General features: G+C 35.1%; 1 protein-coding gene across 9 annotated transcripts in view; it reads left to right on the top strand.

The window, feature by feature from the left end:
- RBM26 (RNA binding motif protein 26) overlaps window positions 1-26,424 on the top strand; it is an 85,956-nt gene that overhangs the window by 28,622 nt on the left and 30,910 nt on the right. For 3 of the 9 annotated variants that reach the window (XM_047080978.1, XM_047080945.1, XM_047080939.1), the window contains exons 2-14: window positions 1,511-1,629; window positions 2,246-2,382; window positions 4,660-4,748; window positions 5,415-5,632; window positions 7,354-7,614; window positions 8,604-8,843; window positions 9,271-9,441; window positions 9,802-9,957; window positions 14,610-14,721; window positions 15,810-15,969; window positions 18,645-18,809; window positions 19,499-19,630; window positions 20,848-20,919. In XM_047080978.1, coding sequence (XP_046936934.1) covers window positions 1,511-1,629; window positions 2,246-2,382; window positions 4,660-4,748; window positions 5,415-5,632; window positions 7,354-7,614; window positions 8,604-8,843; window positions 9,271-9,441; window positions 9,802-9,957; window positions 14,610-14,721; window positions 15,810-15,969; window positions 18,645-18,809; window positions 19,499-19,630; window positions 20,848-20,919 — 2,032 coding nt within the window. The remainder of the gene's footprint in view (window positions 1-1,510; window positions 1,630-2,245; window positions 2,383-4,659; window positions 4,749-5,414; window positions 5,633-7,353; window positions 7,615-8,603; window positions 8,844-9,270; window positions 9,442-9,801; window positions 9,958-14,609; window positions 14,722-15,809; window positions 15,970-18,644; window positions 18,810-19,498; window positions 19,631-20,847; window positions 20,920-26,424) is intronic. The other 6 variants (XM_047080970.1, XM_047080963.1, XM_047080954.1 and 3 more) reach the window with 6 other exon arrangements.

Here is a 26,424-nt window from a genome sequence, read left to right as displayed (position 1 = left end):
GTTGAAAAAGAGTTATCTGACTTTTTGTTAGGGTGGGCATGGCCCAGACATCAAAAACTTTCTCCCCTCACTCTGTTCCTCCTTCACTTGTCCCCGCTACCTGCTCCCCCCACTCAAAAAAAAGAAAAAAAAAGAAAAAGAAAAAAACAACCAATAACCATAATTATTTGTTTATACTTTCACATATTTGTTATTCAAACATAAGCCAATCCAAATATATAATTTCTTCTCTTTTTCCCACACAAATGGTAACATACCTGGTTTTCTCTACCTTTTTAAACTTGCCTCTTAAATTTAACAAATTCATGGGGAACATTTCTGTAGTAGGAAAACTTCTTCATTCTTTTTTGCATTTTTTTGGTGTATCCCATTCCTTGTGTAGATTTACTATACTATAATTGCTTTTCCAGTCCTCTGTAAATGGACATTTGCATTTTTATTTTCAATCAGTGTGACAGTGAATGACTTGTACATGTGTCATTTTGAGTATGTAAATATGTCTGTGAGGCAACTTCAGAGAAATAGAACTGCTGTCCGTTGTACTTGTGATTGTAAGCTGCCATACCTTAGGGGCTACTGCTTTCCTCACAGCAGCCACGGTGTTTGAGAAAAACTGCTTGTATGCTCATAGCCTTATCTCCAGAATATATTTTCATATTTTTTAGATTTTTGCCAATTTTATAACCAAAAAATAGTATTTCAGTATAGCTTAAGTTTGAATTTATCTTTTGGATGAGGGTGTATTTTTACTCATATTCAGACTGACTTTTTCTGTTCAGCATCTATTTGTATTCTTTGTCTTTTTTCTTTTATGGTTTTGGTCTTACTAATTGATAGAAACTCTGCATATTAGGAGAATTCACCTTTTGCAAAAAACAATTTGAGCTTTCTTTATTTGTCTTTTGACTCTTCATTCTGAAGTTTTGCCTTTTTTTTTGTACAATCAAATTACTCTTGTGATAACTTGCCATAACTCAAAAAGTCTTCATTATTCCAGAGTTCTAAAGTAACTGTCTTATTTTTTTCCGGATACTTTAATGCCCTTTATAAAAGCTAAAGTTTCTGTTGTTAATGTACTATGTAGTGGGTTTTCAGGTTTTATTTTAGTGCCCTCTCTGTCTGGATTTTCTCAGCTAATTTAGTTATTGGGATGGAGGGGAAGCCTTTTTGGATTTTTATTGGTGCCACACTAATACTACGTTTTTGATGTTTTGATACTGTTTTTACTTTGTTAAAACTTCTCTTTTAAATAATAGTAAAGCCTGCTGAGTTTTTAATACATATGTTAGTATATATGTGGAAGGATACTGAGTAATGGCCACATATATCATGTAAAATACATTACTATAAGAGAGAACTTCGATTTCTTCATTGCTTTATGGGCTAGGTCCTTTTTACATATGTTAACTCACTTAACTACCATACTGACTGAGTCAGTTTTATAACTGGAGTTTTTAGAATGTGTAATTGCTTATGGCTAAATTTCCTTCAACATTGTTTTTTTCTTCAGCTGTGATGCAGATCCATCAGCCCTAGCAAAATATGTTCTCGCTTTGGTAAAGAAAGATAAAAGTGAAAAAGAGTTAAAGGCATTATGTATTGATCAACTGGATGTATTTCTTCAAAAAGGTAAAAAAAATCTTTGGTTTAAAAATACTAGTTTATTTCAATAAATCATTTAAAGGAAGATTTTCCACAATATGAAAGAAACTCAGAGAACAGGCTCTAATTGTCATAAACAGTATTATTACTCATGTTAGCCATATATGGAAGCTTTTTTTCCCTTAACATCTTTATTCTCTTTTTTAAAGCATGCTGATACTTTTCCTTAAAAGATTAAATGACTGAATGCTTGTTTATTTAAAAATAGTACTGCTTAAGAAACTGCTTTGAATGTTGTCTAGATAGTGCTTCTAACTTTTTTCATGTTGCCACCATCTAGATAATGATGATATTTATGTTTGGCACACAGGGCACGGGGTACATGGAGACAAGTCATGGCTGGAAGCAACTGGCCTAGAAGCCCTGGCCATCCTAGTCCCTCTACCCTGAAATTGAATGGATTAGTATTACCATAGGATTTGTGCCATGGCACACTGGTTGGAAAGCTCTTGGTGTTATAGTGTTCTAGATTTATAAAAGTCAGTGTATATTTCATCATATTGAACTCTGATGTGTAGAGGGGAAGAATTGATGTCTTAGCAAATCTCTTTAATCTGTGGGGTTTTTTTGGTTTTATTTGTAGAGACACAGATATTTGTGGAAAAACTTTTTGATGCTGTGAATACAAAGAGTTATCTACCTCCTCCAGAGCAGCCATCATCAGGAAGCTTAAAGGTAGAATTTTTTCAGCACCAAGAAAAAGATATAAAAAAAGAAGAGGTAAGGATTTGTGTTAAACCTTGGATGTTCTTTAAAAGCATATAAGGAGGGGCGCCTGGGTGGCTCAGTCGGTTAAGCGTCCGACTTCAGCTCAGGTCACGATCTCACGGTCCGTGAGTTCGAGCCCCGTGTCAGGCTCTGGGCTGATGGCTCAGAGCCTGGAGCCTGCTTCCGATTCTGTGTCTCCCTCTCTCTCTGCCCCTCCCCCGTTCATGCTCTGTCTCTCTCTGTCTCAAAAATAAATAAACGTTAAAAAAAAAAAAATTTAAAGCATATAAGGAATTAGGGGTGCCTGGGTGGCTTAGTTGGTTAAATGTCCGACTTCGACTCAGGTCATGACCTTACGGTTCATGAACAAGTTTGAACCTTTCATCGGGTTTTGTGCTGACTGCTCAGAGCCTGGAGCCAACTTTAGATTCTTTGTCTCCCTGTCTCTCTCTCTCTCTCTGCTCCTCCCCCCACTCATGGTCTGTTTGTCTGTCTGTCTCTCTCTCTCTCAAAAATAAACATTAAAAAAAAATTTTAAACATACATGGAATAATTAAACTGAATTTTACTTTTTGTATTTGTATTGAGATTTCTCAAGAACATCCCTTGGAGCAGTCATAGGATTTAGCCTGTTGTCATACTCACGGCTGTGATTTCTTACAGCAGAATCAGCATAGGGAAAAGGAAAAAGTGGGTGTTGCAAAGTCTGGGGGAAAATAGGCACAAGCTTCCATAGGCTTCTCCCAGTGGAATCACAGAAGATCTTAACAAGTAGTTCAACACGTGAACCAGGGAAGCTCTTAGCGACTCAGTGCCCAGGGTTTCAATTTAGGGCTGGTCACACATGAACCTTCAGCCTAATATGTACCAACATTTCAAACTCCCAGAGGAGAGCATGTGTTCAACCTAAAACCATATTGTTTACGCAAACAATTCAGGCATATAGTGAGCTATTATTGTCAGGGAATGATGGGAACCCTTCAGAAATCAAAGTTCACAGATGCAAGCCAAGAGCTTACCTTACAAGAAGCAGGCCTTTCTGAGGCTAACAGTCTCAGGTTTACTTTTAACTCTTTTATGCATAGTATCTTACACTATGGACTCGCATTAAAAAAGGCTTTTAAGCAGTGTTTCTCGAAGTTTGGCCTAGTGATAGGATTTCCATTTTTCATCCAACATAGAACACTTTTGACAGTGAGAGGCTCCTCCCAGAGGGATATTGGAACAACTGGCATAAATGGACACAGTTATATTATCCTGTAGACTGCCTGCATCAGAATATCTTAGACTTCTTGTTAAAAATGGAAAACCTTGAGCCCTGTCATATTTACAGAAGCCACATGTTCAGTATTTCCTCTATTTGTTTATCCTCTGAATCCTGTTTTTCCTGGTAACACCTGTTAATGTCCTATGTAACCTGTGTTCTAGACAGTACAGCATGGAAAATTCTGGCCTCAGAAAAGTAGCATTGGTAAAGGGAATATTTTCCAGGGGTGCTTTCTATTAATAATGTAATATGAATGGAGGCCCCTTGTAGAAAGGAGGAATGTATAGCTGCTGTACTGCTATGAGAAACTTGAAGAACTGTTTCACCTTGTTTATTGTTTTTTCACATGTCTCTCTTTCTGACTTGGTTAGTTTTTTGTTTATTTTTGAAAAAAAATTTTTTAAATTGTTTTAAATGTTTATTTACTTTTGAGAGAGAGAGAGCGTGCACACGCACACACAAGTGGGGGAGGGACAGAAAGAGATAAGGAGACACGGAATCTGAAGTAGGCTCCAGGCTCTGAGCTGTCAGCACAGAGCCCAATGCGGGGTTCAAACTCAGGAACTGTGAGATCATGATCTGAGCAGAAGTCGGACGCTTAACCAAATGAGTCACCTAGCTGCCCTTTGACTTGGTTAGTTCTAATGCATTCTCCTATATTTATTAATGTGTTTGGTGCCAGACCAAATTCATGAAACCAAAACATGAATGTATGTTGGAATTTTGAAAGAAGGAATAAAAGTGGCTTTAGACTAATAATGTTAAAATGAGAACACTTGTCTAAATGTTTTTTCACAGCTGTTACTATCTAAGATAAACATTTTTGAGTCTTGTTTGAATTTACTTTAACTTTCAACAAGCCTTTTTTCTATTGTTAAATGAAATGATTGTACTTCGAAATGTATATTTTTAATGCTTTTAGAAGAAAACACTTTTCTGTTTTAATATCAGTTAAGTCACTGAAATAGTAATATGGCAAGGAATAACTTGCTAAACTTAGCAAATTTTTCTTTGTATACCAGATCACAAAGGAGGAAGAGCGAGAGAAGAAGTTTTCCAGAAGGCTAAATCATAGTCCTCCCCAGTCAAGTTCCCGATACAGAGAAAATAGGTGATCGATTTATTGAACCATGTTCACTGTTCAGACATTGGATATCTTTTATATGAATGCTTAGACTGATTATCTTTTGTTTAGGAGCAAGTAGTGTGTACTCTTCTATTGGTCTAGGACAGTGCAACTCAGTCCTTTCTTACCAAGAGTATTTGTGTCGGATTGGTAGGTTCTGGAAGTGATGTTTAGAAAAGTGCTTGGCATGCATTAATTATTGCTGTTGTTTTTATTTCCATCTTCAAATTCCAGTGAAATTCACGCGTTTTTTGCTTGAATTTTTCCCTTTAGTGTGAATAAATTATTTTTCCCCACTAAGGCTTCAAAAGCATTTAGAGGCCAATTATATGTGATACATGCCTGTAAGTATGAGTTATATGTACAAGATTGTATGTTCTATACGACAGGATGTACAGATGCTAAATGTAAAAATGTCTTTGTGTATAAGACAAAGGACTGAGTTATTTGGGAGTTTTTTTTTTTCCTTTAAAGGGTTTTAGAGTTCTTGAGCAGATCATGTTCAGTTTTTTCAGTTTGAGTTTCCTATATTTGCGGTGGGTTAAAGAATCATAACATTATAAGAATTAAATAATACTTTTGCATTTAATGATTCTTTTCCTGTATCCACTTAAAAATTATTTTCCTAAAAGTGATCATTTATTTCTTTAGAAGTCGTGATGAGAGGAAAAAAGATGATCGTTCTCGCAAAAGAGATTATGATCGAAACCCTCCTCGAAGAGATTCATACAGAGATCGGTACAATAGAAGACGAGGCCGAAGTCGCAGTTACAGCAGGAGTCGGAGTCGAAGTTGGAGTAAAGAGAGACTTCGTGACAGGGATAGGGATAGAAGTAGGACTAGAAGCAGAAGCAGAACACGAAGCCGGGGTAAATAATTCATATATATGTATATTCTGATTAGCATTCTTCTATTGTGAAAAAACTGTATTTGAGGGTTTTAAAAAGTTTTAATTTTTGTTAGTGTTGTCTTCATTTTTTCCATTTTGATGTATTTTGTGGTCCAAGTGAATGCTTTTTTAAAAATTTCTTCTAAAATTCTTATTTCATGCACATTTTAACCACAGTGAATCACCACTGCATGCCTTTCAGAATGACTGAAAGTGAAAAGGCTGACTCTATCTAGTATTAGTAAGGATGGAGATAAACTGAACTCTTTGGAACATACTTTTATAGTATCTTAAAAATTAAATCTATACATACTGAATGACCCAGCTATCCTAACGCCTAAGTATTTATGTAAGAGAAACAGAAGTGTATTTCTACGGAGACTGTACATGAGTGATCATGGTACGTTCGTTTGCAGTAGCCAAACACTAGAAACAACTCGGATGTCATGTGAATGGATAAACTGATGTATCCGTACAGTGGATGAAAAGAACAGAACTTTGGATAATGTGTGTGACACAAGGATGGATCTCAAAATAATACTGCTGAGTGAAAGAAGCTAGACGAGAAAGAATATATTTATATATAAAATTTTAGAAAATGCAAATTAATCTATGGTGATAGGAAACAAATCCGTGGTCACCAGGCATGGAGTAAAGGACAGATGACTTATTAAGGAGCAAAGGGTACTTTTGGGGGGTGATGATTATGTATTAGTGTGTATATTATTTTGGTTACGGTGTTTGGTTTCACATGTGTATACATAGATACAATTCATTAAATTGTATAAATGTATTCAGTTTCTACCTTAAAATTAAAAAAGCAATTAAATTTCTCATTTCAGATGTGTGTATTTGCAAGAGCATGTCATTTCCAACATGTATAATTTTTCTTCCTGTGTGTGTTATTGAAAGGAAGAAACCATAGGAGATAAAAACAACTAAAACACCTTCAAATAAAACACCTTTACTCAAGCTTAGATTTTTTGCTACTCTTTCAGCCTATATTGTACAGTCACCTTTAGTTATTGGGAGACAATATTTATTTCTATTATACCAAGTCTGCGTATAAGCTTTATACTTCTCTGTTACTTTTTTCTTAGTGTTTTCCTCCTCTGTGATCTAGGTGTACTAGGCCTTTACACATATCGCTTTATGCAACTAGTCTCCTTAATCCTTTTCTCTTTCCTTGGGACCATAGACAGCCTAGCTAATGTTTTTGTTCATGTTTAATATGAACTTTTTTTCCTTCCTCTTCGCTCATCCATTTCTATCTTCAATAAATAGCTTTCACCATTAATATTATTAATAATGTATGGTATTTATTAAAAAGGCATGCTAGGAACTTTAGGTAGATGACAAATGTTCATCACAGAAAAAATAACCATATTTTAGTTATATGTTTTGTGGGCTGAAGTTATGCATACTAAGATTGTAGTGAAGAAAATCTCTTTTTTTCTGTAAACAGAAAAAATGTTCATTAAGTATAGCAACATGATATGTAATTTTATAGTATAGGTCATATTGAAAAGAAACCGCTGATCTTGGAACATTGTATATTCGTTTAGTAGTTTTCAAAAGAAAAGGAGGACGGTGTAAAGTATGAACACTTTTTTCTGTTCAGCAAAATTACCACTGTTTTGTAGATCTGGGACTTCTTTTTAATAGAGTATAATTTTATAAGTCATTTATATTTTGTTGCAGAAAGGGATCTAGTAAAACCTAAATACGACCTGGATAGAACAGATCCACTAGAAAACAATTATACTCCAGTCTCTTCGGTACCCAATATATCATCTGGTCACTACCCTGTACCTACTTTGAGCAGCACTATTACAGTAATTGCTCCTACTCATCATGGTAATAACACTACCGAAAGTTGGTCTGAATTTCATGAAGACCAAGTGGACCATAACTCATATGTAAGACCACCCATGCCAAAGAAACGGTGTAGAGACTATGATGGTAAGTCTTTCTAATGTTTCATGATGTACTGAGTCAGTATTTCCAGTTGACAGCATTCCATGAGTCTAGATTTTATAGTTACTCAAAGATAATTAATGTATTGGAAATGGTGGTAAATTAGTCTTAGGCACTTCTTGAATTCCTCATATTATTTAAACCTTCATTAGTCACCACTGACTGTTGTATACCAATTTAAAGATATTGCTTATTTACACATAAATCTTAATATATTTTTTCAACGTTTATTTATTTTTGGGACAGAGAGAGACAGAGCATGAACGGGGGAGGGGCAGAGAGAGAGGGAGACACAGAATCGGAAACAGCCTCTAGGCTCCGAGCCATCAGCCCAGAGCCTGATGCGGGGCTCGAACTCACGGACCGCGAGATCGTGACCTGGCTGAAGTCGGACGCTTAACCGACTGCGCCACCCAGGCGCCCCAATCTTAATATATTTTTGAAGTTTACCAAACAAAAATATTTACTGAGTTATTTGAGAATCTGCTACTGAAACATTCTTGACAAAACTTACTTCTTTAGAAGTAAATAGTTACTGGCATGTAAGCAGAACCTAGACATGTGACTCTCACCTGTATAAGAATTTTATTAATGAAGACTCTTAAAGTTTTACTGTAAAAGTTTTATAATTTGTATTAAGGCTGTAGTTGCTATAAAGTTTTTGGTGAGATTTAAATGAAATATTTCTAGTGACAAAAAGTATATATACTATATAATATGTATATTATGTTATAAAAGTTATATATTATGTCTTGCTAGCTAAGTAGACTTATTTTAATTTGGTGATGTATTTTTTAATGTGTGTGTTAGTTATATTATCTACTTCAAAATTATATTACTGGAAATTAGCTCTTATATAGTTAAACTGGCCCAATATTAAAATTTTTTTATTTTTAAAGGTCTTGCCTTTGATAACTTATAGAAAATTTATATATCCAGCACTTAACCATATTTTTAATTATTCTTCCTTACAGAAAAAGGTTTCTGTATGAGAGGAGACATGTGCCCTTTTGACCACGGAAGTGACCCCGTAGTTGTAGAAGATGTGAATCTTCCTGGCATGCTGCCTTTCCCAGCACAGCCTCCAGTTGTTGAAGGACCGCCTCCTCCTGGACTTCCCCCACCTCCACCAATTCTTACACCCCCACCTGTGAATCTGAGACCCCCAGTGCCACCACCAGGCCCATTACCACCCAGCCTTCCACCTGTCACAGGTAAGTAACTACATTTGCTTGCTGGTGCCTAATATCTGTCTCTTCATAGTCTTTACAAAGTTAATGGTTTGATGCTTGCTTTTGTTAAAAAATATCTAAAGTAATCCTATAGTTGCCTGCTAAAAACTAAGAGCAAGGTACTCTTACTTAGAATATACTCTGACTTCGCAGGCTTTGCCAGACCTATGGTTTACTGTGGTTTGGAGTGGCCCTGACTTAATGCACGTCCCTGATGAATCCCAGCTGCCAGTAGTCCTTTATAGCTTATAAGACAAACCTGTTTTTGGTATACATTAACAGGATAGCTTACCTTAGAAAACTAATACAGTTGTAAGAACTTGGGAGTTTGTAGATATTATAATTGTGCTGATAAATGAGAATATCATGTTTGGATATATAGTAACTTATTTTATTTGTTTGCTTTCAGATGATATTTCTTATTCTTTGGTTTTGACAGGACCACCACCTCCACTTCCTCCTTTGCAGCCATCTGGCATGGATGCTCCCCCAAACTCTGCAACCAGTTCTGTTCCTACCGTAGTAACGACTGGCATCCATCACCAGCCTCCTCCTGCTCCACCCTCTCTTTTTACTGCAGGTGCAGTTTTGCCCCTCTTTGTATTCATAATGTAATGAAGTTTTAGAGCAGAGTTTTAGGAATATAAAAACGTCTAGAGACTTACTAGCTCTGTTAGGTTTATTTTTCTCACTAAAATCCTATAGAATAAGATGTAGATATAGCGAATGGATGTTAAATGCAAGTCCTCATTTATGATTTGTTTTAAAAACTAAGTTATATTTTGTTTAATAACATTTTCATTTTTATAAAACTAAATTTTCTTTTTGATACATACAGCATGTTAGCTGTATATTAGAATATGTTGTGTAATGTACTTTTTTTTATTATCAATGTAAAAATATTACCAAGTGGCGTTTTATAATTGTTTTTTAATTACAGTTTTTGTATTACCAGATACATATGACACAGACGGCTACAATCCTGAAGCCCCCAGCATAACAAACACTTCCAGACCTATGTATAGACACAGAGTGCACGCACAGAGGCCTAACTTGATAGGACTGACATCAGGGGATATGGATTTGCCACCCAGAGGTACCCCGGTTAATCTTCTCTTCTTATCATTTTCATATCATGAATGGCAAGACATTTGTAAAGAATGTGGTCTTGCATTTATTGGGGTTGAGAAAGGGATGGTGATTAAGTTTATTCCTCTGATGCTTTGGTCTCTCTTAAGAGAAAAGGTAGTGTGTGATTCTCTATTTCTGTTACTGGTGCCACTTTATTCTGCCACCTAAGGGGAAAGGAATTTCCCAAAAGTACATATTTTCTAAGGTAGCTTTTTGGGGTATTTTCTATCATTTGCAGTCTTAATTGGTTCATTTAAGCTCTTGAAAATAATGCTTAATTCCTGAAAATAGATATTTTTTTCATAGATTGGATAATGAAATCAGCTTTACAAACTTGTGGTTGATACGCATTTTACATGTATTGAATTTGTTACGTTAAGCAAAAGGAATTATTTTTTAGGAAGTGACTCATTAGCTTCTAAAATTCTCTTAGAGGAGATAGACTATATGATAAGATTTCTAAATGAGAGAAGACGATAAGAGTTTTGATGATAAAGTCAGAAGCTGGGGGGACCTATGTATAGACTGCTGGGAGCAAAACTGCTGTCCTGGGGGTGCAAACTGATAGGAAGGTTCAGAGGAGGGAGAGCACTGGTATTTGTTTGAAAGAGGGAGCATTTGCTACAGATAGTATTTGACATCAGGGGATGAGGGATTGTTAGACGTAATGGAAAATATGTAGGCCAATACTTACAGATCTTTTTCCTATATTCAGCTAATTTTTAAATCCCATTTTCTTTCTAGTCTTGCCTTGCTGTCTCTTTTTTCTAGTCAAAAAAAAAGTCATGCCTCATTAATCACAAATAAAATAACCCAACTTGTCAATTAACAGTCAATACCTAATGTGGTTTAGTTAGCTTGTGATTACTATACTTTGCATTTTTTGATTTGTTTGTTGAAACTATCGGATTCTGAGCATTTAACTTCAGTGTTCAAAGCACTTTTTATAATAGAGATATGAGGAACATTATAATTTATATCCAGTTTAATTTATATCGTCTTTGACATCAGAGGAAAGCATTTCATGTGGATGCCACCTTTCCCTTCATACCTTTTAAATTCTCATTGAGGAATTCTAATAGCTATCATTAACAACAACTAGAGAAGAAAAGATTTAACAGTTTTATGTAAGGGACATAAGATTTCTCATAAATGAAAGTTATAAGCCACTTAAGATTGTGGCTCTTTATCCCTCAAATCTCTTACTTGACTAGTTCAGAGAAAACCCTTTTTTTCGTTGGTCACTACTTAGCACGTATTTTCTTTTCATCATGCCAATCAACACTTCTTGCTCTTACTGGAACCTCCCACGTGAAGTCATCTCTTACCTTGCTGCTTTGGAATGGCATAAATATATGCTACTACAGATCAGTCTTTACTAGACCCATTCCAATGCCAGGCAAACTTTTTTGTTGGTTATTAAGGAAAGGAAGAAGGACCACACTCCCTGCAAACAATCTTGCAACAATGTAGAAGTTGCACTGAGGGTAGTTTCAGCTCCACATGCTTGTAGTTACAAGTTACAGGAAGTGGCCCTGTTGAGAGAGAAATGTCTAGTATATATGGTTAGAAATTTAAATGCCTTTTCCTATAGAATCATTGTACATAGTGATTATTTTAGTACTGTTCTTCAGATACACCCCGTACTATTTTTGTGACCTGGTTTAGGAATATATTTTCCAGTAATAACATTGTTTCTCGGTACCACAGAACTGATTTAGCAGCCCATTTAAATTGAGTAGTACTTATACTTCTATTTTCTCAACTCTTGTCATTCTTTCTCCCCCTAAGAAGTTTTCATCTTTTGCCTATTTGGTTTGAAATTTATTGTCCTGGATGCATAATTAAAAGTTTTTAATATTGTTTATTATATAATACTGTATGTACATTTCTTATAGTCTGTAGATGGCCTTAATTTAAATTTGTCACAGACTATTATGTGATAATTATATCATTATGTTTCATACTTTAAACTTATGAGGAATTCTCATTATTAAACAAATGAAAAAATATAGGCGCATTGATGCCTTAGAATTCCTAGTATAAAAGTGACCGAGGGGCTCTGAGAATTGTTCTTTTCAGATTTCTAAGGAGGTAGAGAATTTGATGGATGTTCCCTTCACTGGATATATATAGAAATAAGGGCTGAGTGGTTTTTCATTTGCTGTCAGCAAAAAAAAAACAATTCATTAAAAGGATATTGGGGGAAAAACTCAGTACATATAACTAATAGACACGTTTGCTAATTGTATACCAAGAAGAATTTGCTTTTGTTTTTTAACAGTCTTAAATAAATAACAATGAAAGAGAATCTGATAGAGAACATAGATGAGTTGGAACAAACACATCACAGTGACTGGGGGGAAAACTTACTACTGTCTCTCTTAGTGAACCTTCAAGTAAAGAACATAATAAAGTAAAAAAGGATATTTGATAGCTCAAAGACTTCAGAAAACCTCCTGATCCAGGCTTGGGAGACAGGAGTAAGGTCAAAAATCCTGTTGCAGAGTCCTGCAAATCAAGAGAAGATAGGAGAAGAAGGTGATCAACAGCATTTAATACTCTTGAGAGGTCAAATAAGAGAAGGATTGGGATTTATTTATAAGCTTAAGCAACAAGTTAGGACATCAGGGAATTTAGGATGAACAAGTTAAGTTCAGTAATGGAAGCAGCTGCCAATTTCCAGAGGAAATTGGTGGTAGGGAAGCAAGTTAGCAAATGTAGACAGACACCTCTTAGGAAATAGCTGGGGGGGGGGGCGTTGGGAGGGAGGGAGAGAGAGAGAGAGGGAGACACCTGTGTCTGGAGAGGAAGTAGTTTTATGCAGTTTCTTTTAAAAATGGAGTAATTTGGGGGGCCTGGGTGGCTCAGTTGGTTGAATGTCCAACTTCGGCTCAGGTCATGATCTCGTGGTTCATAAGTTTGAGCCCCATGTTGGGCTCTGTGCTGAAAGCTCAGGGCCTGGAGCCTGCTTTGGATTCTGTGTCTCCCTCTCTCTCTGCTCCTCCCCTGCTCTCACTCTGTCTCTCTCTCAAAAATAAATAAAGATTAAAATAAATAAATAAATAAATAAATATGGAGTAATTTGAGCTTGCTTCAATTTTTTTTTTTTTTTAATGTTTTTATTTATTTAGGAGAGAGACAGAGACAGAATGCAAGTGGGTTAGGGGCAGAGAGAGAGGGAGACACAGAATCCAAAGCAGGCTCCAGGCTCTTAGCTGTCAGCACACAGCCCAACGCAGGGCTCGAACTCACGAGCTGTGCGATCATGACCTGAGCCGAAGTCGGCCACTCAACCGACTGAGCCACCCAGGCGCCCCGAGCTTGCTTCAATGTTAATGGGAGGGAAGTGTCAGTTTAGAGGAAGAGGCTGAAGAGGGAGGAAAGCAGCAGAGCTGTGGGGCACTGATTTTGCCAGTTCTTTATGTAGGATAAATTTCTGGAAGGAGAATCCAGAAGCAGAAATCCAGTTAGTACAGTAGATTACGTGAAAAGTAATGCAAGTTTGTACTAAGATTGTCTCAGTGAGAAATGAGAGGAAATATATGCAAGATGAATTGAAGGGATATGGGCAGAGTCAGAAATCAATATGATTGGGAGAATGTTAGTTTCATTGATAGTAATGTTTAACAAAGATTTTAAAACATACATTTGATATAAAGATAATTTGTATTTTGTATATACTGTAGTGAATTTTGAGAAACCTGTAGGATTTCCAGAAGATGGCCAAAGAAAACCAACAAATTAAAAATTTAGGACTTATTCTTAGAGCAGAGCTTGTGTGTGGTAGAAAGATTGATACGATCTTCTGTGTGGAGATCATAGTTGTAGCCATCCACGAGAGAGATTGTGCTGAAAAATCCTCAGTTCCTTTGGTTAGCTATTTGTTCAAAAATACTAAGAATAGGATATATGCAATCAATGTATCCATTATATTTTTCTGTGTGGATTAAGGTTTGCATGTTTTAAGCTTTAGGGTCATTTGGGAATAACAGGTTAAATGTACTGTGCTTGTCAAATTCCAACAAAGTAAATGTAAAGTGTTGAAAGTAGCAGATATATATAGCTCTTCTGCACTGTATTTCAGTCTTGAATATTTACTTTTTAAAGTCAAGTATACTTTATGTTACTATGTTGGTACTTAAATAGGCAACTCACTTCAGTCGCAACTCTGAGTTATCAGTTCTTAAAGAAAGATCATTGGATTAATATTAAATTTTGAATCTTTTAGGTTGTGCATTTGATTTCAAAACTATGAACTCAAAGCCTCAAGATAGTTTATTTGTTGTTTATTTGTACATTTACTTATTTATGGCAAGGGTGATGGCAAATGGAAACAGTGATATGGATTTTACCCTCCACACCCCCAAAAAGTAGCTTACAAAGTCATATTTAACTTGACATGTAAGAATTACTGAGTCTTCTTTACTTACGTATGACATGAACTCAAAATAAGTTAAAATCCCTTAAAGTACTATATGTGAACATACATTTAACTATTTCTTCCAAGAATGTATATTTGGACAAAAGCCAGAACTTTGTATTCACTCTGCATTTAAGGAAATAGCTATGATAAACAGAAAATATTAATCTGTGCTCTCTTTTCTTTTCAAATAGAAAAGCCTCCTAATAAAAGCAGTATGAGGATAGTAGTGGATTCTGAATCAAGGAAAAGAACCATCGGTTCCGGGGAGCCTGGAGCTCCTACAAAGAAGACCTGGTTTGATAAGTAAGCTGGCAGGGAAAATTGAGGAATTTTATCATGCAGTGATTTTTAGAATACTGGAATATTATTATGACAGTATAGTATACCCTTTTAAAATGAACGCTCTATAACTTTGTTCTATAGGCGATGCCACACTAGTGTGTACATTGGTTTCCAAAAGTTTTTAAGTTAATTGGCACTTGGGAGGCATTTTCAAGTGGAATTGGTGTGGTAGTTGAGGACACAGTTTTTCCTCTTTCTGTCATCCTGCATCTCCCCATAAAACACCCCTTCACTTAGAGATGTCACTGAAAACTACCTATATAAAGGATAGTCATGAGCCCATTAAGGTTGGGTCTGGTTTGGGAGGAGGCTTTAGCATGTAGGCCAGTCCTGTTAAGAGCTAGAAAGTGATCTTTTGGGGAGCAGGGGAGGCTGGATAGACACAAATTGTCAGGGAAGGGCTTCAGAGAAAGAGGTGAGGAATCTGAATTTTGGGGTGCGTGTGATGATTCTCTTATGAATATTTGCAAGTTAAAGGAAAGGATCACACTTTCATACTTTAATATCATTTAATAATGGCTAATACCTAGTTCTGGCTCTGCCTGTAATTCTGTGATTTAAGGCAAGCAGGGTAACTTCCCTGGGCCACAGTTTTGTCCTTTATTCAGTAGTCAAATTTATGGGCTGTAGTTTTGACATTTTTTCTGAGTTGGAAAGTGGTTGAAACAGTCATTTCTTGTTTTTAATCAGTGTTTTAGAATAGGATACATTTCAGTAAGCTAGCTTTTGCAGAAGTACAACAAAAATTATATATGCAAATTTATTGAAAGAGGGTGCTGGATCTTTCCTGCTAAGATTTTAAGTAGGAATGGATTTAAAGTGGAACATGATAAATGACAAGAACCCTTCTCATTTGGCTTCTATGAAAGATATATATACTACTAATGGAAATTTCAGTTTTTGGAAGAAATTTGAATTTTCTTTATCAACCAGTAATTTCAGTTTTGAAAAAAAAAATTAAGCTTAAGTTGTAAAACCTCATTAATCTGTACTTGATAGGGGTCAGGATTTACAAATGAATGTATTAATCAGCTTGATTTTTGTTACAGGCCAAATTTTAATAGAACAAACAGCCCAGGCTTCCAGAAAAAGGTTCAGTTTGGAAATGAAAATACCAAACTTGAACTTAGAAAAGTTCCTCCAGAATTAAATAATATCAGCAAACTTAATGAACATTTTAGTCGATTTGGAACCTTGGTTAACTTACAGGTAAGAGCTATGAAGTAATTTTGTGGTTTTTGCTTATTTTAGGAGGAAACTTAATACAGTGGAAGAATACTTTTATAAAGGAATATGGAAAATTTGCTTATGTTCTAAATTTGGAAAATTGGAAATGAAATGAAACTATATTTTTGAAATATTGTGTGATTTTGAGTAAGTTTTTTTACTTTCAAAAAGCAGGAGTTTGATCACATTTTATGTACTGTTTACCTGATAGAAGTTATCATAGAATTATAAAAACTTTAAATCATCAAACTAGGAAAATCTAGTCTTTATAGTAGTGTTCATTTCCTTAGTTTCTCCACATTATTACTGCAGAAAGTTTCAGTCTGATTATTTTTGCTGCCTGTATGTGTTGGGAAGCATGTAACAGATACCTTTGGGGCCCAAATAACCATGTAATCCATAATTAGTTTAAACATTTACTTTTTCCCCTATCACTTTTGAATGTCCTTCAAGATTAAATATCAATGTAATTTGTATTTGACTTCACCTAAAATCAGACCTTGGCTGGAGTGTATGTTAACTTGTAAGGTTATTCAGTATTAAGTTTACATTATTAGGTATACTGAAAGTGTTAAATAATGTAGGGCCTTTTTTTCCCCCCATTTTTGTCAGCTAAAATAATTCTTTCCATTAATCTGATGAAAATAAGAATAAATTTTAGAGAGTACAGCTGATGTTATTTGGAAAATTTTGCTTTCTTGACATTTAAATTTTTCTTTTTTTAGTGTTTATTCATTTTTGAGAGAGAGAGAGAGAGAGAGAGAGAGCGAGCGTGAGCGGAGGAGGGGCAGAGTGAGGGAGACACAGAATCTGAAGCAGGCTCCAGGCTCTGAGTTGTCAGCACAGAGCCCAATGCGGGGCTTGAACCCACGAACCTCAAGATCATGACTTGAGTCGAAGTTGGACACTTAATCAACTGAGCCACCCAGGCGCCCCTCTTAACATTTAAAAAATAATATAAAAGTAACATGAAAAAAATGAATGCTTTCTTGGTATGGGGCAATAGAGATTTATATAGAATTTAAAGAAAGTGTTTCTCCTTCAGCTGTGTGTCCTTCTCAGTTCCCCTTACCATATATCCCCATAATTACATTATTAACAATTTATCATGTATTATTTTAGATTTTTTTTGTATTTCTGCGTCTACTTATCATTCAATCAGTACATCAAAAACATATATATATTAAAAAATATATGATCTCACACTTTGTGAGTCTGAGCCCCAGCTCAGAGCGTGGAGCCTGCTTCGGATTCTGTGTCTCCCTCTCTCTGTGCCATGCTTTGTCTCTCAAAAATGAATAAATGTTCGGAAAAAAATTTTTTAATAAATAAAAAATATATAGGCCCGTGGTATACGTATTACCCTGTAATTATCTAATCTTGAATGTCTCTGAATATCTGTTTACAGCAATACAATTGTATCTCCCACATTTAGATCCAGACACAAAAAGTTTTCGGAATATTCTTTTCCTTGTGCAGTTTAACTGCCCTGGTAAAATTAAATTTAAGAAATTTTTCAAAGCTGAGGAGCAAAACACGGTATCTCACTGTTGTTTCAGTTTGCATTTCCTCAGTTACTAGTGAGGTTAATATCTCATCTCTTTACTAGGCCTTTTGCTGTGTATGCATACGACCTGTATTATTATTTGCAAAACATGTTTTTAAAAATCATTTAAAAATGAACTTTATTCTGATTAGGCCTATGGGTAAAATTGAAGTTTTAAATTCCAATAAATGTATGATTATTAACATGCTACCTAAAATCACCCTTGTAAAAGTAAATATTTATTGAATACTTACTATATATTCTCTGTTCTATATAAATTATTATTTGATTCTTAACACTACAGAGTGAGGTATTGTTATCCCATTTTTGAAGAGGAAACAGAGTCACAGGTTAAATAACTTGCTCATGGTCTCCCATGAACATAGCAGTCAAGGTTTGAGTCATGCAGTTTGATTTAGAGTCTGTGCTCTTAGTCCCTATTTTGTATTGCTTCACTACCAATGACTTGGGTACCACACTTTAGAAAACACTACTATTACTGAGAGAACAAGAAATTTGAAGTGAAAAGCCTTGGATCTGTTACCTGTTATTTGTATGGATCTGCAGACTCACATACTCTGAATCTCATTTTCTTTATGTGTAAAGTGTAATTGCTATTGTTATGTAAATCCCTTCCCCCCCCTTAAATTTTCTCACACTCTTGGAAATATTTTTTGACAGCTGCGAATATGGAAATTTTTACAAATGGATTTTTCTGTAATTCTTAGTTAGAGTCACCTCTTTCAGAGTAGTTTACTGGCTTCTCCTGACTCTGGATCTTGGCCTCATCACTCATTGATATAGGGATTATTTCTCAGTATTAATACTGGGGGTAAAAAATGAAATGTTTTGATTGCTTGTATATAACATTTGTGCAATGAGCGTTCTTTACAAAGTATTACATAGAGGAGGCTCTGGTTCTCTTCTGAACAGTACTCAGTTTACCTTTCTTCTGGAGTGAAAGTAAACCATGGTAAATAATCTAGCTTTAAAGAAAGGGTAAACAAAGAATAGTACCGGGAAGGACCAGAATCTCATCTCTTGAGGAATTTTATTGGATGAAGCACTGGATTCATTTGTAATTCAGTGTTCTTCATATTTTAAATCTTAGGTTGCTTACAACGGGGATCCTGAAGGTGCCCTTATCCAATTTGCAACATATGAAGAAGCAAAGAAAGCAATATCAAGTACAGAAGCAGTACTAAACAATCGCTTTATTAAGGTTTATTGGCACAGAGAAGGAAGTACCCAGCAGTTACAAACTACTTCTCCAAAGGTAGGAGAGAGATTTGTGTGAAATTCAGTGCTTTCCTTAGAAAGCTCTTAGCATAGTGTTTAAGAACAGAGTTACTGCAGTCAGGTAGACTTGAGTTCAGATTCTGGCTCTTCCACTGCTGGCTGTAGAGACTAAAGGAAGTTACTTAATGTCTCCAACCTGTTCTCTCATTTTATTATGAAGTGAATTCCTAGTTTAGACAATTATAGGATGCTAAGTTAGAGAAAGGTCCCTGGTAGGCAGTAGACACTCAGTATATGGCAGCTATACATTTTCCAGAAACTCAGACTGTGTGTTCATCTTGGAAATCCTTCCCTTCCTCTCTCCCTCCTTCCTTCCCTCTTTCTGTTTTTCAGTCATTGAGCCAATCAGTCTGTAAAGTTAGATCAATTGCTCGTAGGAGAGTTTTATAGCAATTTGTTTCTCGATTTAACTTTCTCCTTTTCATTTAAAAGATACAAAAGATACAGCGAAGGGTAGATTTTTAATTTTTTCCCCTAGTTTACAAATAATTTATGCAAAGAAAAGCGTTTATGGGTATGTGTGAAGGAATTTGGAAGACAGGTTTTCATTGTAAGCTGTGCTTTTAAAACTGTATCTGTGTGGGCAATTTAATAACAAACTAGCAAAAGTTACTTTCCAAGTTCATGAACTAATCCTCTTGGTTAACGTTTTTTTCTTGTTCTGAGGTAATGCAGCCCTTAGTCCAGCAGCCCATTTTGCCTGTTGTGAAGCAGTCAGTCAAAGAGCGGTTGGGTCCGGTACCTTCAAGTACTATTGAACCGGCAGAAGCCCAAAGTGCCAGTTCAGACCTTCCTCAGGTAAATGAAAAGTCTTTTAACATTGTGTCTGTCACATAGCAGGTTCTCAGTAAATTAGTTTCCCTTGTGATTTGAATTATAGTTAATTGTATATATTTCATACAGAAATATCATAGTCTGTACATATTTGAACGCCACCTGTAAATTTTCTTTTTACCATTACCATAACATTTTCATATTCTACTTTTTCCTATAGTATTCGAATTTTAAATTCCTCTCTCTCATTAATACTTATTTTTCTTTCATTTTGTGGAGGAGGTACTTTTCAGGCAAAACTGCCTGAAAAATGAAGTTCAGTGTAGTAAATCTTATTTTTCCTGTCATCTTTAACTTAACTAGAATTTTATTCCAGAGAAAATTGTACACCAAACTCAACCAAAAGCTTCTGGGAAGGGAAGGGATAAACCATCAAGTTTAAGCACGCTTTGATACTATCCTGTTTCCAGTTACATATGCAGCAGTCTCCGAACTTTGCATCACTTATTCCTGACTTTCAGATTTTCTTCTCCACATGTCATTCCCTTCCCCTCCCTTCCACACTTGAGTGGCAGTTTCTTGTTTCTACACCCTAAGCGTCTGAAACTTAGCTTTCTTTTGTCTCTAGATGTTTAAGCATTTGCTGTTTAGAGGTAGGATGTTGATAGGATGCCACTTCCTTAAAATAGTGTTCCTAGATAATTCCTGAAGCATGAGGTATTGAGATTCTATGAAAACATGCAGAATGGAAATTGATAAATTCTTAGTTACTTAAAAAAAAAAAAAAAAAAAAAAAAAGCCCAGTCCTGTGATCTCAAATCATCACCAGATCCAGTATATTTGGCTACAAACCAAACATACTTTAGGAAAGAATGGCATTTACTTTTAAGCTCGAGAAGCAGTCATATATTTTAATTACTCATACTCACATCTAATATTTACAATGTTCAAACTTCCTACTTGTCAACATAGGATTCTAAGAATTTATGATTCTGTATTGATGGAGGGGGCTTTTAGTAAGTACCTTACTGCATCATTTTTTATGATTGAGTAATACTGCATACTGTTTGTTTTTCCATACACATTTTCTTTCTGTCACTTTGAAAATGGCCCAAGTTTTTGTCATTAACATCAAAATACTTAAAAGAGTCAGTATAAATTAGTAGAATCAGAATGTTCAAAATCCCAACAGACCTATATGTTTGGGGAAACACTGAATATGTCCATTTTAATTTTTTTAGAATGTAACTAAATTATCTGTGAAGGACAGGTTGGGTTTTGTATCAAAGCCATCTGTTTCAGCAACTGAAAAGGTAAGAAGAATAGCATGATGTGTTTGTCTTGGCTTCATAAATGTTTTCAGGTGGCATCTTAAGTTTTTAATTTTTTTCATAGTTCCAAACTCTTGCTTCTTAATAGTATCTGTACCTCTTACTCCTACCCTTTTGCTTTTCATTTGCTGAAAAAGAAAACTATTTGCCCGCCTTTGTTTACTTTTTGCATTAGCATTTTAATATCTGCCTTTCAGTATGTGTCCATGTGCTTCCTTCTTTTTGTTTTTTCTTTTTATTTACTATATTTTCTTTAGAGATATTGTGCATTTTGATTTGAAAACTCTGGCAGCCTAATAGAAAAGGCCACAAAGTAGGAATTTACCTGAGTTTGAGTTTCTGGCTCTTCACATACTAACAGCATGAGATTGGGCAGTGCTCCTAACCTTTCTGATTCTTCTTCCTCATTGGTAAAATGATGATTGTAATATTTGTCTTGCTCATGGGGTTTGTGAGGATTAAATAAAATGATTGATTTAAAAGTATTTAACTGGACAGGATGATGTAAATGCAAGTTTTTTATTTATTACTAACAGCTATTGTGCATAGCCTGACAGTTTGTCATTTCTTTTTTTAAATGAGGATATAAACACTGATTAAATTAAGACTATTTATGTACCTAACAGTTCGGTGTAGATGTGTTGTTATTGTTTTGTTTTTTTTTTTCTATTTAGGTATGAGTGAATGCTTTTGTTCTTTAGTCTTATTTGAGGTATGTGGAATTATAGAATAGATTTAGGTAGTCTTTCTCATTTCTATGTCCTCACCTTAAAAGGAAGATAAGGCTCAGATAGATACATTAGGAATTTTGAGGCAGGACTGGAATGTGGGTCTCCTATTTCACATCCGTGGCTTTTTCCATTATTAAGATTATGTAGGAAGTTGACTTCATGTGTCCATAGACCAGCATCCCATGAGATGGCTGACTTTCTTTCTCCACTGGTTCTTCAGTGTATTCTTTTCCTTATTTACCATGTTAAACTAAGGCAATTGTAGAAATTTGAATCTGAATCTAATTCTGTATATCCGATTTTCATCTTGGGCACCTCAGCAATACTTCAGGCATGATGTGCCTGAAATGACCATTTCCCACATAAATGAATTTCTGGTACCCCAACCTGTGGAAGTTACATCAGCATTTTCTAAGTTGTACTGTCTCAAAAGCCCAAGAGTCATTCACTTGTGTTTGTCACCCACTTCTCTCTTTCTGCCACCCTCAGTTTCCAGCCTTTAGCTGTGGTGTCCTAGCTGCATGTTCCTCCTGTACTTTCTACTACCACCATCCTGCTCAGAGACTCACTTCAGTGTTAACTCTTGCAGAAACTTTCATTTCCCCGGCTAAATAACTGCTTGATTTATACTTCATCAGACCTCAGTTATTCTGGCGCAGTTACCTCTGCTCTAGTCCTTCCTTTCTACCTTAATGCTCCCTTTTCTGTTCATTGTTTCTCAGTCTTGCCTGCCTTTTTTTCCTTCTTTTGGTGGTGATTTTCCTGGATTGCATTTTCCCCTTAGGTGGATTCAAATCATTCTTTTAAAGATTGAAAATCTCTTTGTTCTATGAAATCTTCAATTTTTTTCCATATCATGCCTCCTTATTTCTGTGAATTTGTCCATGTATTAATCTATTGTACTGAATTTAGCTGTATCTAAATATTTACTTTGATTAGGTTTATTTTCCTTGATAATAAGTAACTAAGGAATAAAGAAAATAAAGTCTGTTATACTTTGTGTAGTACTGAACAATTCTGGAGAGGCCTAAAAACCTTATGCTTAACATCTGTTTATGTTAAGGTTTCAACTCTGAAGTTGATGTGTACTTATTATAGGTTTTACAGAATCTTTCTGGTATGTTTGCATCTGCTTTTGTTTTTTTAAATGTGTTTTGTATAGCTTTAGGATAAAAGGGATGTAAACTTGGAATCAATAGTATACATTTACTAATATAGATACCAAAAACTAAATTTGTGAAAAATCACTAATGGTAGTGGGCTGTTTGTGAAAAAGAATTACTTAGGAAATACTGTTAAGACTCTTTTGAGGAAAGCCATAATGTACAAATGTGTAACTTTCAGTCATCTTCAGGGAACCTGTTTATAGAATAGCATTTTGTTTTTGCTTATTCTTGGTTGTTCCTGTTCCCCAAGTCTATACGGGTTTTCTCTGAAGAATCCTTAGAGGTTAGTATTTCAGAGAAGTCTTAGGAAGGTTAGAAGAATGTTTCCCGTCATCAAATATTGTTTAAATTCTTTTTTTATTCTTCTTAATTGAAGGCTGGGTAGTACTCAAAGCTAGTATTTATACAGTATTTCTGTCGTTATTAAACCAAAGAAGTACACATATACACAGATTTTCCCCTTTCTATGAACAACACTGAGTAAACCCTTGAGTGATTCTTTATTCTAGGATTCCATTTTTGTGAGAGGGTTGAGAGAGGAAACTTAAAACCTAATTGATTAAATCTTAAGGTATTGCAGTAGCTGTTAAATAGGTATTATTTGGAAAGAGTGATCAGTGAAATGATGTTTGAGTACCTGTCAAGAGATAGAGCAATTTATCAAGAATAAGGTGGCACTTGTGTGTATACCATCCTGGTTAGTCTAGAAAAAAGACTTCTTAGACTGTCCAGATTATCTCCCAAAGCTCTTCTAAAGACTAAGAAGCAAGTGATTAATCACTTGAATATTTAATGTTTGTATGTCAGACCAGTTTTAGGTGTATCAGACTTTTGTGATACAGGATGTTGTTGTTCCTTAGCAGTACTTTTTTTTGTTGTTGTTGCAATCTGAAAATATATCTTGGTCTCTGTGTTATGACATGTTAACATATGTACTATGGAACCTTTGAAAGGGAAATTGTGTGGTATTCTGAAGGAACATGGCATGTCTTTTGGAGACTTCAGCTGTTTAGTTAGCAGCTGACAGTCTATATGATCCTACACAAGTCTTACCCTCTGTTTCATGAGCTATAAAATGCAGTCATCTAAGTGACCCTTTGATTTTTTTAATTTGCATTTGTTGTATAATTTTGCTGTTGTAAATATAAAGGTTAAGGGAATGTATGATCATTTCCTACTTTTGAATTTTTTTTTTTTAATTTTTAACATTTATTCACCTTTGAGAGACAGAGAGTGATCAGGGGAATGGCAGAGAGAGACACAGAATCAGAAGTAGGCTCCAGGCTCTGAGCTGTCAGCACAGAGCCCGATGAGGGGCTTGAACCCATGAACCGTGGGACCATGACCTGAGCTGAAGTCGGACACTTAACCGACTGAGCCACCCAGGGGCACCTGATTTTTTTTTTTTTTTTAATGCATTAACCTCTCTCAGGATTATTACCTAGATTATTTAGTTAGAATTATTACGATTATTTTTCTTATGGAGAAATATGATTTCTATAAAATTATTTGCTATGCTGGATTTTTTGGAAATCAAGCTGTTGCAGCAGCAATTGATTACTGACTACACATTTTTTTCTTTGACATTAAAATGTTTTTTGTAAGCTCTTTAATCCCTTTGTCTCTTAAGGTGCTTATATTCTTGGGGGAAAAAACTTGTTAATCCCTGAAAATATTTTATAAATGTAACTTTATTTTTTAAATATTTTTTTGATGTTTATTTTTGAGAGAGGGAGACAGAGTGTGTTCAGGGGAGGGGCAAAGAGAGAGGGAGACACAGGATCTGAAGCAGGCCACAGGCTCCGAGCTGTCAGTACAGACCTGACCCGGGGCTTGAACCCACGAATCATGAGATCATGACCTGAGCCGAAGTCGGACGCTCAACCAACTGAGCCATCCAGGCGCCCCTTATAAATGTAACTTTAAAGTAAAATGCTATTCTCGTTAGAATTCCCAATTAAGGTTGGTTTTTGCTATAGAAAAAAACACATCAGTTTGCTGCTTTATGAGAATATCATATTAATGTTTAGATTTGTTAAAATAATTTACTTATAATAAAAGTTGACCATACAATAATTGTATTAATAAGCTATATACACATAACTCCTCACATATTCTCTTTTTATTACATTTAAACAAGGCATTTCTGCTGTAGAAACCTGTTAGAGCTAGCTTAGTTTGATTGTCACAGTGAACCATAGTAACTGTTCCTTTTATATTTGATTCCAACTTGGACATTAGTTATTAAAAAAATAACACTGATGACTTTAATATGTAAGTCTTCTATTTTTAGTAATTTTTACAAAACACTTTTTTTTTCCCTTCCACTCTTATCCATGAGAAAAATCTGTTTTTCTCTTTCTTTACAAGTACTAATGGTAGTTGTGGCTGGTAATATTTTACATTGGAAATAAGATAAAGAGGTATTAATGGATTTCAACTTCTTTCTTATTAGGGAATTGTTTTTTGTCTTGAAGTAAGAGGTATGAGTGATATACATTTTAATAACGAAGCATATACTTTTCAGCTCACCTTTTGAATTCAACAGACCTTTGACACCAACCCTGACAAGTATATTACAAGGAAGGAAAATTACAAGCCAATAGCTCATGAATGTAGACATAAAAATCCTAAGCTAAATATTACCAAATGTTTAGTGATATGAAAAAAGATAATACATCCTGGCTGGGTAGGTTTTATTCCAGAAATGCAAGTTTGAATTAACATTTGAAAATTGGTTTAATTCACCTAAGGGGGAGAAGGATGGGAAGAACCTCTTATGATTATTTCAGTAGAAAAAGCATATGATAAAATTTATTAGTCATAATAAACAATGTGCAAAGTAGGAATAGAAGGAAACTTCCTTAATTTTATCTACTAACATACTGAATGGTGAATTATTGGATACTTTTCCTCTTGAGATCAGGAACGAGAAAAGATATCCATTCTCCACTTTATTCAGTAGGGTGGGGCCTAACCAGTTCAGTAAGGCAAGAAAATGAAATAAACAGTATAAAAGTGGCAAAAGAAGAAACAAAATTATATTTACTCACAGATGACATGGTAGTATATGTGAAAAATCCAAAAGAATTTACAAATCTTTGGAATTCACAGGTGAATGCAGTAAGGTCAATATATAAAAATATAGCACATGAAGAAACTCATTTGGAAAATAGAGACAGTGTGGTTGTTTGAAAGGCCACAGCCTATGCTTTGACTGTGTTCTTCGGAATTGCAGCATGTTCTTTTCTGTTGGATTTGTTACTTCATTCCACTGGTTTCATTTTTAACAGATTTTCTTCTCTTTTATCACAACTCTGTTCTTTTGAAAATACAGATGTCCCTTGCTATTCACACTCTTACTTTCTAAACTCTGGAATCAAATAGATTCAAATACTGAGCAGTATTTGGATTCATATAGTTCATTGTTTCTAAGACATTTTGCTTTCACTTTTTAACACTTGAATGTCTTACGGTATTGGTGCTCATGGTTATAATTGGCACCCTTTTCGTCTTTAATAGCGGTTTATTATCATAATGTGTTTCATAGTGATGTCTTGAGCTCAATGAAATATGTTAGCTGATGTTCT

This window comes from Lynx rufus, unplaced genomic scaffold, assembly GCF_022079265.1.
Source record: "Lynx rufus isolate CCGP_SWC_20201006 ecotype Redwood Valley unplaced genomic scaffold, mLynRuf1.p SCAF_1, whole genome shotgun sequence".
Taxonomy (NCBI): Eukaryota; Metazoa; Chordata; class Mammalia; order Carnivora; family Felidae; genus Lynx; species Lynx rufus.
Note: the sequence above shows the minus strand (reverse complement) of the source record. Positions and strands in the feature narration are given on the sequence as shown.